Genomic DNA, 13,849 nt, shown 5'->3' on the forward strand with positions numbered 1-13,849 from the left:
AACTAGAAAAATTGATAATTAAAAATTAAAGAAACGAAAAATTAAAAAATCTGAAAATTGAAAACCGAAAAATGGCATATCAAAAAATTAAAAAATTGCAAAATCGAGAAACTTTAAAATCGGAAAAAAATAAGGAAGAAAAAGAACAAATTGAAAACGTTGAAAAATAAAAAAAAAATAAAGGACGAAAACTTGAAAAATCATTAAGCTGAAGAAATGAGAAATTGTGAACTGAAAAATTGTAAAAATGAAAATTAGAAAATTTGGAAACAAAGAATTGCAAATCAAAAACTTGGAGAAATGACAAATTGAAGAATCGAAAACTCAAAAATAGGAAAATAAAAGAATCCAAAAATTAAACATCGAGGGACCGAAAAACGAAAACTCGAAAAATTGTCGAAACGAAGACTTCAAATATAGAAAAATTAAAAAATTCGAAAAATTGTAAAATCGAAAACTTGAAGTCGAAGAACTACAAAGCGAAAAACTAAAGGAGACAAATTAAACAAACGAAAAATTAAAATTCGAAAAATGAGAAATTACAAATTCGAAAATTGTAAAAACAAAGAAAATAAAAAGTCGAAACGAAAATTTGCAAATCCATAATTCGAAGAAACGGAAAATTCAATAATCAAAAAATTGAAAAATTAAAAATAAAACATTGAAAAGTCGAATAAATGAAAAAGTTTTAAAATCCATTGATTATTGAAAACCGAAAAAATCCAAAAATTGAAAAATCTCTCATCGAAAAAAGAAAAATTATAAAATTGGAAGCTCAAGAAATTTTAAATCGGAAATTATAAAGAGTAAAAATTGAAGAAACGAAAAATTGAAAATCGAAAAACAGAAGAAATCACAAGTTGAAGAATCGAAAACTTCAAAAAACAAATTCGAAAAATCAAAAATGGAGGGACTGAAAAACGAAAACTCGAAAAATAAAGAAACGAAGACTTCAAATGTAGAAAAATTAGAAATTACAAAAACTGAAATTGAAAACTCGAAGTTGAAGAACTACAAAGCGAAAAACTAAAAAAGACAAAATTAACAAACGAAAAATTAAAATTGAAAACTCCAAAAATTATAGAACTGAAAAATTGAACAATTAAACATCGAGAACCTGAAAACACGAAAAATGAAAGAAAGGAAAAAACGTATGAGTATTATAACTTGAAAATATGAAGACACGAAAAATTAAAAATTAAAAAGTGGAAAAGCTGAAAATTTTAAGCAACGAAAACTTGAAAAATCAGGAAACTTGAAGAAATGAGAAATTGAAAATTCAAAAGTTGGAAAAATGAAAAAGCGAAAAATTGGAGAAACGAAAAATTGAAAACCTGAAAATCAAAAAAATTATAAAATGGGAACACAAATTGTAAAAATAAAGAAATTGAAAAGTCGATACGAAAATTTGCGAATCCATAATTGGAAGAAATGGAAAATTGTATAATCGAAAAATTGAAAAGTCGAATAAATGAAAAAGTGACAATTTTAAAATGATTGTTATTATTACATATTTAAAATAAATACTAGAAAAATTGCAAATCAAAAATTGAAGAAACGAAAAATTAAAACATCTAAAAGTTGAATAATGGAAAAATTGAAACACGAAAAATTGCAAATCAAAAAATTTAAAAATTTCACATTTAAAATGATGCAAACTATAAAATCAGAACTTTGAAAAACGGAAAAATTCAAATATAAAAAATTGAAAACTCGTGAAACTGCAAATCTAAAAATTGAAACATAAAAGTTGGAAAATCGAAAAAATTAAAAATGTAAACAGGAAGAGAAGCAAATTGAAAAATTAAAGACGACCAATTGAAAAAATATACCTATATAAAATCGAAACATTGAGAAATCGAAAAATTGTAAAAATAAATCAAATAAAAAACAAAAGCAAAAAATTCGGAATCTAAAATTTGTAGAAATGAAAAATTAAAGAACCGAAAAATTGAAAAAACAAAAAATTATAAAATCGAAACATTAAAAATAGAATACAAACTGAAAAGAAAAAATAAAAAAAATAAAAAACCGAAACGAAAAATTGCAAATCGAAAAATTGAAAAAATCAACTTAGAAAGGTGCTCAAAGTAAGGGGATTTGTTGGACTGTACTTCAGGGGTGAGCGAAGTTCTGTCAAAATAACAGCTTCGACCAATTTTTTTATTTGCAAGTAATAGTTTCATTTGATTCCTCCCAATAAATTACACAGGAAAAAAGGAGTAACATTTAGATTAAAATCTAGAATTGCTTGGAAGTCGCATTCATTCGGAATCAGAAATTTAATCAATCTTCTTGCGTGATCATAAATTTTTAACATCACTTGTTATTGTTTGGAGATGATACATGGCAGTCAACGCCACTTTTAAAGTGGAATTAAATTTCAGTTATCAGAACATAAAAGCATCGTCATGCTTATTTTAAGTAAAACATTTAATAAAAGTGTTAATCGTGATACTGAAGAAAATATATGTATAGACACCTGAAAGAATCTCAAATACCAAAAAGATAAAAAATGATTGATGTTTGAAGCCAGGGTGAATTTTTTTCAACAACTTGGCAAATTTTGCTGCATGATATTTTTATTTATTTATTTATTTATTTATTTATTTTTGTAATAATTGTTGCAGATCAGTATATACTTATCAAATCCAGACCCGAGCGGATGGCACGGCGCCCTCCTATGTCTTTATCAATTAGTAAAAAATTTCGAATACAAGAAGGCTGATGAAAGGGGACCCTTACACGAAGCTATGAATCTACTATTGCCGCAGCTTTATCAATTAATAGTTCGTATTCTACCCGACGCTTCCGACCAATCAGTACTTTTACAGAAAGAGGGCCTGAAAATATACTTCGCCCTCACCCAGTATATGCTGCCGCTAGACCTAATAACTAAGGAAGCTTTCGCCCAGTGGATGGAAGTCTGCCGACAGGTAAACCCAAACCTCGACTACGCAAAATATCATAAATAACGCAATTTCTCTCCTCCAAGGTTGTGGAAAGACCCGTCCCACCGGCTGCCCTGCAGCCGGATGAAGACGAGCGCCCCGACCTGCCGTGGTGGAAGTGCAAAAAGTGGGCCCTCCACATTTTGTACAGGATGTTCGAGCGGTACGGTTCGCCCGGTTTGGTCACTAAGGAGTATAACGAGTTCGCGGAGTGGTATCTGCAGACGTTCAGCGCAGGGGTTTTGGAGGTTTTGTTGAGGCAGCTGGATGGGTATAGGTCCGGACACTGGATACCGCCGCGGGTGCTGCAGCAGACGCTGAATTATCTCAATCAGGCGGTTTCTCATGCCTATACGTGGCGGATTTTGAAGCCACATATGCCAGCTATTATACAGGATGTTCTTTTCCCGTTGATGAGTTACTCGCCGGAGGACCACGAACTGTGGACGGTGGATCCGCACGAGTATATTCGGGTGAAGTTCGGTGCGTACTTTTTTTATCTACGGTTCTTGTGGAATTTTTATTTTTAAACAAGGGATCTGTGAGGGTGGTTGCCTATTTATTTCTGTAAAATTCAGGATTGTCAAAAATAACGATGAATTTAGGCATGAATGCATTAGTTCAAAGTGCTATTGTTGGAGAAAATTGTGCTAATTTTGGTACTAATTTTGTGGAAAGTTCACACACACTCTCCTGGTAATTTATTCTAAATTAACTGCTTGAGTGTTAGGAAATTAAGTATTTGTTGTTTATAATTGATACTAAATACCAAAATCCCAATTCGTAATATCGATATTATCTAAAAACTTCAAAGTGTCTATTGAAAAACTGAAAGAGTCGCAGATTAAACGTCGTATTTGACTAGCACATAATAGTTATTATTTCGCACGAGCATGCATTCATTTTCGCATCCGCGTTGACCAATCGCAACGAAGTACATCGGCGCCAAATTCAAACTGGCGCCAATTCGAATATGATTGTTTTCATCGTGTTTATTTATGTATGGGGTTTGGGATTTTTTTAATTGAGACCGATTTTTTAAGTTTTTGATTTCACAATTTTTCACTTTTTCGTTTTTTCAGTTTCACAATTCTTTAAATTTATCTTACATTTTTTAGTTTTTTGAACTTCAATTTTTCGATTAACGACTTTAAATTTTTCAAGTTTTCGACTTTTAATTTTCCAGTTTTTCAACTTTTGAAAATTTCAATTTCTCGTTTCTTCAATTTTCGATCTTACAATTTCTCGGTTTTTGAAGTTTTTGTAGGTTCAATCTTCGATTAACAATTTTAATTTTGCGATTTTTCAACTTTTTAATTTTTCAGTTTTTCTTGTTTTCAGTTTCAAATTTTTCATGTCTAGCTTTTCGGTTTACAATTTTTAAATTTTACAATTTTTCACTTTTTTAAGTTTTCATTAGCATTTTTTCGACATTTTGACTTTAAATTTTTCAATTTTTATTTTCAATTTCCCGTTTCTTTAAATTTTTTATTTTAGAATTTTTCGGTTTTCCTTGTTTCAGTCTTTCGATTTGCAATTTCGAATTTTTCGATTTTTTAAGTTTTTGTTTCTTTAATTTTTAATTTTTCAGTTTGCCATTTCTTCAATTTCTTCAGTTTTCAATTTACAAATTTTCAATTTTAGGACTTTGTAATTTTTCAAATTTTCGATTTTTGAGTTTCTCGATTTTTCAGTCTTTCAATTTTTCAAGTTTTCATTTAAAATGTTTCTACTTTTCAATTTCTCGTGTTTTCAGTATTTCATTTTGCAATGTTTAAATTTTACGATTTTTCACTTTTTTAAGTTTTCATTTGCACTTTTTCGACATTTTGACTTTGAATTTTTCAATTTTTATTTTCAATTTCCCGTTTCTTTAAATTTTTTATTTTAGAATTTGTCGGTTTTCGGGTTTTCCTTATTTCAGTTTTTCGATTTCCACTTTCGAATTTTTTGATTTTTGAAGTTTTTGTTTCTTTAATTTTTAATTTTTCAGGTTGCCATTTCTTCAATTTTGTCAGTTTTCAATTTACAATTTTTCAAATTTTCGATTTTCGAGTTTCTAGATTTTTCAATCTTTCAGTTTTTCAAGTTTTCATTTAAAATGTTTCTATTTTTCAATTTCTCATGTTTTCAGTATTTCAATTTTGTAAAGTTTAGATTTTAAAATTTTTCACTTTTTCCGTTTCAGTTTACAATTTCTCGAGCTTTTAACTTTAAATTTTTCAAGTTTTATTGTTTAAATTTTTCGATTTCTTATTTATCATTTCTTGAGTTTTTCGATTTCAAGTTTTCGAATTTGCAACACTTATGATTTTGTAATTTTTAATTTTCACCTCAATTTTTCAGCTTACAGTTTTTAGATTTTACTTTTTTTCACTTTTTCGAGTTTTAACTTTAAATTTTTCAAATTTTCATTGTTTAAATTTTTCGATTTTCCAAATTTTCCTGCCTTCAATTTTTTGTTTCTTCAGTTTTTCTTCAGTGTTAACATTTTTAAAGTTCTCAATTTTTAATTTTTTAATGTTTCAATTTTTCAATTTTCAGACTCAATGTTGAATTTTTAAATTTTTCGTGGCTAAAAAATTCCCCAGTTTTATAATTTTTCGAATTTTCAATTTAAAATTTTTCACCTTTTTAATTTTTCAATTTTTCGTTTCTTCAACTTTTCTTTACTTTCATCATTTCCCAAGTTTGTCAATTTTGTTGTCTTTTGAAATTTTCAATGTCGATTCTTGAATTTTTCGAGTTTTCGTTTTTCAGTTTCTCGATTTTTAATTTTTGGATTTCTTAATTTGTTGTTTCTTCAGTTTCTCGGTTTCAAGTTTTCGAGTTTTCAATTTTACCATTTTGTAGATCTTTAAATTTTTCAATTTTGCGCCTCAATTTTTCAATTTATAATTTTTAGGTTTTAAACTTTTTAGTTTTTAACTTTAAATTTTTTAATTTGTCAATTTCATGTTTCTCCAATTTTTCGAAATTTCAAGTTTTCGTTTAAATTTTTTGATTTGCAATTTTAAATTTTTTTATTTTTCAATTTTTTGTGTCTTTCAGTTTTATAATTTTTTAAGTTTTCAGTTTAAAATTTTCAATTTTTACATGAACAATTTTTAGATTTTACAGTATTTCTCGTTTTCCATTTTTCAGTTTCTCAATTTTTCGAGTTTTTAACTATAAATTTTCAAGTTTTCATTGTTTAAATTTTTCGATTTGTGATTTAAAATGTTTCAATTATTCGTTTCTTCAATTTTTCAGGTTTTCTTTCAGTTTCTCAATTTTTAATTTCTCGATTTCTTTATTGGTCATTTTTTCAGTTTTTCGATTTCAAGTTTTCGAAGTTTCAACAATTTTATGATTTTTTAATTTTTCAATTTTTCGGTTTCTTTATTTCATTTCTTCAGTGTTTCAACAATTTTATGATCTTGTAATTTCTCAGTTTTTAGATTTTCCAGTCTCTCCATTTTTAATTTTTCAATTTTTCTTTTTTTAATATTTCTATCTTACAATTTTTTAGGTTTTCAATTTTAAAATTTTCAATTTTTCACCTCAATTTTTCGTTTACAATTTTTAGATTGTACAGTTTTTCATTCTTTCGAGTTTTCGGTTTAAATTTTTCAAGTTTTCATTGTTTAAAATTTTCGATTTTCCAGTTTTTTAATTTTTTAAATTTTCGTGCCTTCAATTCTTCGTTTCTTCAATTTTTGTTCAGTTGTAACATTTTTCAAGTTCGCACTGTTAAATTTTTAGATATTTCATTGTTTCGATTTTTCAGACTCTCAATGTTGAATTTTAAAATTTTTTGAGCCGTAAAAATTTTCCAGTTTTAATTTTCAGACTTTTCAACTTTTTTATTGTTCAGTTTTCTGTACCTTCAGTTTTTCGTTTCTTCAATTTTTCTTGAGTTTCATCATTTTTTAATTTTTCGATTTCTCGATGTTGAATTTTTCGAATTTTCGTTTTTCAGTTTTTCGATTTTTAATTTTTGGATTTCTTAATTTGTCGTTCCTTCAGTTTTTCGATTTCAAGTTGTCAAGTTTTGAATTTTACGATTTTGTAATTTTTCAATTTTGCACCTTAATTTTTCAGTTTTTTGAGCTTTCAACTTTAGATTTTTCAAGTTTTCATTGTTTAAAATTTTCGGTTTTCCAGTTTTTCAATTTTTTAAATTTTCGTGCCTTCAATTTTTGTTCAGTTGTAACATTTTTCAAGTTCTCACTGTTAAATTTTTAGATATTTCATTGTTTCGATTTTTCAGACTCAATGTTGAATTTTAAAATTTTTTGGGCCGTAAAAATTTTCCTTTTAATTTTCAGAATTCAACTTTTTTATTGTTCAATTTTTTGTATCTTCAGTTTTTCGTTTTTTCAATTTTTCTTCAATTATATCATTTTTGAATATTTCGATTCCTCGATGTTGAATTTTTCAATTTCTCGTTTCTTCAATTTTTCTTCACTTTTGTCATTGTTTAGTTATAAATTTTTCGATTTTATGTTCTTCCGAAATTTTCATTTTTCGATTTTTGATGTCTTCGTTTTTTAAATTTTTCGCATTTTCGTTTTTCAGTTTCACGATTTTTAATTTTTCACAATTCTTCAATTTCTTCAATTATATCATTTTTGAATATTTCGATTCCTCGATGTTGAATTTTTCAATTTCTCGTTTCTTCAATTTTTCTTCACTTTTGTCATTGTTTAGTTATAAATTTTTCGATTTTATGTTCTTCCGAAATTTTCATTTTTCGATTTTTGATGTCTTCGTTTTTTAAATTTTTCGCATTTTCGTTTTTCAGTTTCACGATTTTTAATTTTTGGATTTGTTAATTTGTCGTTCCTTCAGTTTTTCGATTTCAATTTGTCGAGTTTTCTATTTTACGATTTCGTAATTTTTCAATTTTGCACCTTAATTTTTCAGTTTTTCACTTTTTCGAGTTTTCAACTTTAAATTTTTCAAATTTCAAACCTTCAATTTTTCGTTTCTTCAATTTTTGTTCAATTTTAACATTTTTAAAATTCTCAATTTTAAATTTTTAAATATTTCAATTTTTCGTGTTTTTGTTTTTTCGTGTCTTCAATTTTTCTTCAGTTTTATCATTTTTCAATTTCTCAGTTTTTCAATGTTAAATTTTTCAAATTTTCTTTTCTTTAATTTCTGGTTCCTTCAATTATTCATTTCTTCAATTTTTCTTCAGTTTTGTAATTTTTCAAGTGTTCAATTGTAAATTTTTTCAATTTTTTCATTTTTAATTTTTCATTTTTTTATTTCTTGAATTTTTCAATCCTACAATTTTTCAAGTTTTCAAATCCAACAATTTTTCAGGTTTTCAAATCCTACAATTTTTCAGGTTTTCAACTTAAAATTTTTAACTTTAAATTTTTCAACTTTTGAATTTGTCAATTTCACGTTTCTTCAGTTTTTCGGAATTTCAAGTTTTCGTTGTTTAAATTTTTTATGTGCATAAAATTTTTCCATTTTTCAACTTTTATTTTTCGTGTCTTAATTTTTTCATTTTTCAGACTCTCAGTGTCGAATTTTTTAATAGTTCTATAATTTTTCGAGTTTTGAATTTAAAATTTTTCGCTTTTGTAATTTTTCGAAGTTTTCGTTTTTTAACTTTTGAAGTGTTGGTTTCTTCAAATCTCATTTTCTCAATTTCTAATTTTTCGATTTTTCAATGTATTTCTTCAGTTTTTCGATTTGGAATTCTTCGATTTCAAGTTTTCGAGTTTGTAATTTTACAGTTTTTCAAATTTTCAGTTTTGTGATTTTTTGATTTTTCAGCTTTTCGATAGTTTCTTAATTTTAGTTTTTCGATTGTTCACGTTTTGAATTTTCAATTTTTTGAAGAGGTATATTAGGGAAAAAATCCAAATTCTCCTAGTTTATAGTTTTTAAAAATACCGGCTTGAAAAAATTGAAAAATTAATTGTCGAGAAAATGAAAAATTGAAGATCGAGAAGTTGAAAGATTAAAAACATATCTAAAAATTAAAAATTTAAAAACTAAAAGATAAAAAAAAAATAAAAAAATGGGAAAAACCTAAAAATTCAAAGTCGAGAAATTGAAAAATTAGAAATTAAAATTTTGGTGCACGAACATCATTATAATATGCTGTTTTTTTAAAAAATTGAAAAATCGAATCCAAAGTCGAAAAATAAAACAATTGAAGTAACGAAATAAAAAAAATCAATAATTTGAAAAATTTTAATTTGAAAACCCGAAAAATTGCAAATCGAAAAAATGAAAACTTAAAAATTTTACAATTAAGAAGTTGAAAAATTAAAAATGGGACAACCGAAAAAAGACGTAAAAATTGAAAAATAATATAATACAATTTTTGTGTGTAACAATGTTTCCGTTTTCAGACGTTTTCGAGGATTTCGTTTCACCGGTTACCGCAGCTCAAACTCTTCTTCACTCGTCGTGTAAGAAACGTAAAGACATGTTACAAAAAGCGATGGCCATGGTGACGCAAGTCCTCACCAATCCGGCCAGCGAAGCGCCCCAAAAAGACGGCGCTTTGCATATGGTGGGTTCTTTGGCCGACGTTCTATTAAGGAAGAAGGTCTACAGGGATCAGTTGGACCAACTTTTTATTAAGTACGTTTATCCGGAGTTCAGCAACGAGAGGGGGCACATGAGGGCCAGGGCGTGTTGGGTTCTACACTACTTCGCCGAATTCCCCTTCCGTCAAGAGAACGTTTTGATGGAGGCCGTGAATTTGATGGTGAGGGCGCTGCTCCACGACACAGATCTTCCTGTCAAGGTAAGTGGACTGTCTAATTAACAAACTAAATTCATTAAATTTCACTATCGGCCACCTCTCCAGGTAGAAGCGGCGATAGCTCTGCAATCCCTCCTCAACTACCAGGAGAAATCGCAGAAGTACATCGAGCCCCAGGTCAAACAGATCGCCCACGAACTCCTGACGATCATCCGCGAGACCGAGAACGAGGACGTGACGGGCGTCATGCAGAAGCTGGTGTGCGTGTACACGCAGCAGTTGGCGCCCATCGCCGTCGAGATCTGCCAGCATCTGACGACCACGTTCAACCAAGTGCTGGACACCGACGAAGGATCGGACGAGAAGGCGATCACGGCGATGGGGTTGCTGAACACGATCGAGACGCTGCTCACGGTGATGGAGGAACAACCGGAGATTATGATGCTGCTGGAGCCGACGGTGCTCCAGGTGGTGGTGCACGTGCTGCAGAACGAAGTCAAGGAGTTCTACGAGGAGGTGTTGGCGCTGATTTACGATCTGACGAGCAAGCACATATCGCACGATATGTGGAAAGTGTTCGAGCTGCTTTATCAGGTAAAATTTGAGAGTAAAATAGAAAATTTTTTGCTTGTATTTTGTAACATTATTTTAGTATTTTACTGTGTGTTTCATTTAACGCATAACGTGGTCTCCTATTTTCGTCTGACAAGATTAAAAAAAAAAGTAAAAATTGTTTAACATTTTTCAATTTAACTTTGAAACTGCAAAACCGAATGCTCTGAAATCTTGCGAACATTTTAAGGTTATCGTACTCAGGGTAAAACGTTAATTAAAATTTATTCGTTTATCACCTTTGAAAAAATTGATGACGTCATTTCAAAGTTTTGCCTAATAAATCCTTTTTGAAATATGCAAAATGTTATCACTCCATACTTGTCAATGCATTCATCGTTTTTAGGATTACTTATGCAGAGTGACAAAAAAAAAATGGAATGAGGCAATTTGTTTTAGTAATTAAATGAAGAACGCTCACTTCATTTTTCCGAAAATTGGGGAATACAGTACCGTTATGACTAGTAACTATTACACTTCGAGAAATTTTTTGATATCACAATTTTTTCTTTTTCTTCGACTTTACAATTTCTTTTATATCACTATTTTTCATTTTTTCATTATCTTTAATTTTTCAGTTTTTTCATTATTTTTAGTTTTTTCGATGTTACAATTTTCCATTGTGCACTTTTCCTATTTTTAAGTTTCTACATTTTTAACCTTCCCATTTTTGAATTTTTCGTTTCTTCAATTTTTCAAGTTCTTGATTTCCAATTTTTAGGTTTTTCAATTTTGCAATTTTTTTTTAATTCGAAAAGTTGAAAAATCGAAAAACTCGAAAATATGGTATAAATGTCCATTTTTCAAATATTTAGTAAACATTGGAAGCAATTTTTAATAAATTAACTTTTTTTTTTAATTTTATATATTTTTCGATGATCGTTTTTTAATTTGTTCATAAATGAATGATTTCACTTCAAAGATAATTCATTAAATAAGTTCATTTATTTTCAATGAGGGTAAAGTTTTCGAATTTTCAGATTTAGGATTTGTAATTTTTCAATTTTTTGATCTTACAATTTTTTAGGTTTTCATTTAAAATTTTTCTATTTTTCACTTTTTCGATTTTTCAGTTTCTCAATTTTTCAATCTACAATTTTCGAATTTTCAGCCTTACGTTTTCAAGTTTTCGTTATTTAAATCCCTCGACTTTCGGATTTTTCAGTTTCTCATTTTCTTAGTTTTTCGATTTGCAATTCTTCGATTTTTATTATTCGTGTTTTCAGTTTTATAATTTTGTAATTTTTCAATTTGTCGTTTCTTTAATTTTTTGATCTCATGATTTATCAAGTTTTTAGTTTAAAATTTTTCTGTTTTGCAATTTTTCTTTTCATGTTTTGAATATTTCAATTTGCAATTTTTAGATTTTTCAATTTTTCAGTTTCGCAATCTTTCAGTCTTCCATTTTTCGATTATTGTTTCTTCAGTTTTTCGATTTTTCAGTTTTCTTTGTTTAAAATTTTCGATTTGCAATTTTTTACAAACTTTTAATTTTGTTTACAATTTCCCATGTCTCAGTTTTTTGTATTATAATTGTTTTTTTTTATTTTTCTAGTTCAATTTTGTAATTTTTCGAATTTTTCATGTTTTTATTTTTGAAGTTTCGCGTTTTTTAGTTTCTTAAATGTTAGATTTTTCAATTTCTTATTTCTTTTTTCTTTCAATGTTATAATTTTGTAAATTTTCAAAATTTGGATTTTTCAGTTCCGCGATTTTTAATGTTTAAATTTTTCCGTTTTCCGATTTTTCATCATCGAAATATGTTGAAATTTTCAATTTTTCAGTTTTATAATTTTTTTAATATTCAGTGTTTGAATTTTTCATTTTTGAAGTCTTCATTTCTTCAGTTCTTGGAGTTTTCGTTTTGCATCATCACGACTTTTAATTTTTCGATTTTTCAGTTCATCATTTCTTCAGTTTTTCGATTTGCAGCCCTTGGATTTCAAGTTTTAGCATTTCCGACGTTACAATTTTTAGATTTTTCAGGTTCTAGATTTTTGTTTATTAAATTTTTCACCCCGTCAATTTTTCAATTTAAAATTTTTCAGTTTTTCGTTTTTTCAAATTTTAGAGTTTCCAAGTTTTTGTTTAAATCTTTCGTTTTTGTAATTTTTTGATTTTTTCAGTTTCTGGATTTTTAAATTTTCAGTTTTTCCAGTGCATCGATTTCCAGTTTTCGAGTTTTTAATTTTACAATTTTTCGAATTTTTAATTTTCATGAGTTCGTAATTTTTCAATTCTTCAGTTTTTAGGTTTTCATTTTTCGTTTTTTCAGTTTTTTAATTTTTCACCTTCTATAGAAACGTCTTATCGGGTCTATCAGGAAAAGAAATCCAAAATATCTTAGTTTATAGTTTTTAAAAATTATCAGTTTGAATAAACTTGTTTTTTTTGTTGAAAAATTGAAAAATTAATTATCGGAAAAATAAAAAATTGAAGATCCAGAAGTTGAAAAATCGAAAATCTTTTTGATTTTTCGAGTTTTCAACTTTAAATTTTCACGTTTTCATTGTTTAAATTTCTCGACTCACAAGTTTTTCAATTTTTCGTTTCCTCAGTTTTTCAAGTTCTTGATTTTTATTCTTCATTTTTCGGATTTTTTTATTTCAATTTTCTCAATTTTATAGCATAATTTTTCGTTTTTCATTTCCTTTATTTTTTCAGCGTTTCTTTCGATTTTATAATTTTTCACATATTCAGTTTTTCATATTTTCAATCTTTGATTTTTCAATTGCTTAATTTTCTTATTTTAAAATTTTTCAAATTTAGAATTTTTGGATTTCCAATTATCCAATTTTCCGATTTTCTTAATTTTCAATATGTCCATTTTACAATACAAATTAAGTTTTTTCCATTTTACACTTTCTCGATATTTGAGTTTTTCAATTATTAATCTTTCGATTTTTGAACTTTCAGAGTTTTCAAGGTTTCCATTTAATACTTTTTCGTTTTTTCATTTTTGATTTTTCAATTTTACAATTTTTCTATTTTCTATTTTTTTTTGTTCCAAAAGTTTAAAATCGAAAAATTAAAAATCGAAAAACTAAAAAGTCGTGGGATTTTCCAATTTTTAGATTTAGTCTCTCGATTTTTCAATTTTAAATTTTCACGTCCTCGTCGTTTACATTGTTCAATTTTTCAAATTTTCTGTCTTCTATTTTTCAATTTCTCAATGTTGAATTCTTCAGTTTTTCGTTTCATCGATTTTTCATTTTTGTAATTTTTCAAGTTTTCCATATAAAATTTTTTGATTTTGTAATTTTTAGATTTTTGAAGTCCTCGTTTTTTCAGCTTTTAGAGTTTTCGTTTTTCGGTTTCTTCATTTTAATCTTCGATTTTTTAATTTGTCATTTCTTCAATTTTTTTATTCCAAATTTCAAGTTTTCCATTTTACAATTTTACGAATTTGTGATTTTACAATTTTATGATTTTGTGATTTTCCAATTTTTAGATTTTCAGTTTCTCGATTTTTAATTTTTCAATAATTCTTCCTTTCGTTAGTTTTTCGATTATATAATTTTTTTCAGTTTTACAATTTTTCAAGTTCGATATAAAATTTTTTGATTTT

The 13,849-nt window shown here is 27.2% G+C and overlaps 1 protein-coding gene across 1 annotated transcript in view; it reads left to right on the forward strand.

Annotated features, from left to right (window-relative positions):
* The window catches only part of LOC135139540 (importin-7), a 32,327-nt gene that overhangs the window by 4,319 nt on the left and 14,159 nt on the right, over nucleotides 1-13,849 (forward strand). The window contains exons 3-6 of the mRNA XM_064069813.1: nucleotides 2,631-2,936; nucleotides 2,996-3,434; nucleotides 9,311-9,711; nucleotides 9,775-10,263. Of these exons, the coding sequence (XP_063925883.1) occupies nucleotides 2,631-2,936; nucleotides 2,996-3,434; nucleotides 9,311-9,711; nucleotides 9,775-10,263 (1,635 nt within the window). The remainder of the gene's footprint in view (nucleotides 1-2,630; nucleotides 2,937-2,995; nucleotides 3,435-9,310; nucleotides 9,712-9,774; nucleotides 10,264-13,849) is intronic.

Source organism: Zophobas morio, unplaced genomic scaffold (assembly GCF_036711695.1).
Source record: "Zophobas morio isolate AGI-343-1 ecotype UQ-CSIRO unplaced genomic scaffold, CSIRO_AGI_Zmor_V1 ptg000031l, whole genome shotgun sequence".
Taxonomy (NCBI): domain Eukaryota; kingdom Metazoa; phylum Arthropoda; class Insecta; order Coleoptera; family Tenebrionidae; genus Zophobas; species Zophobas morio.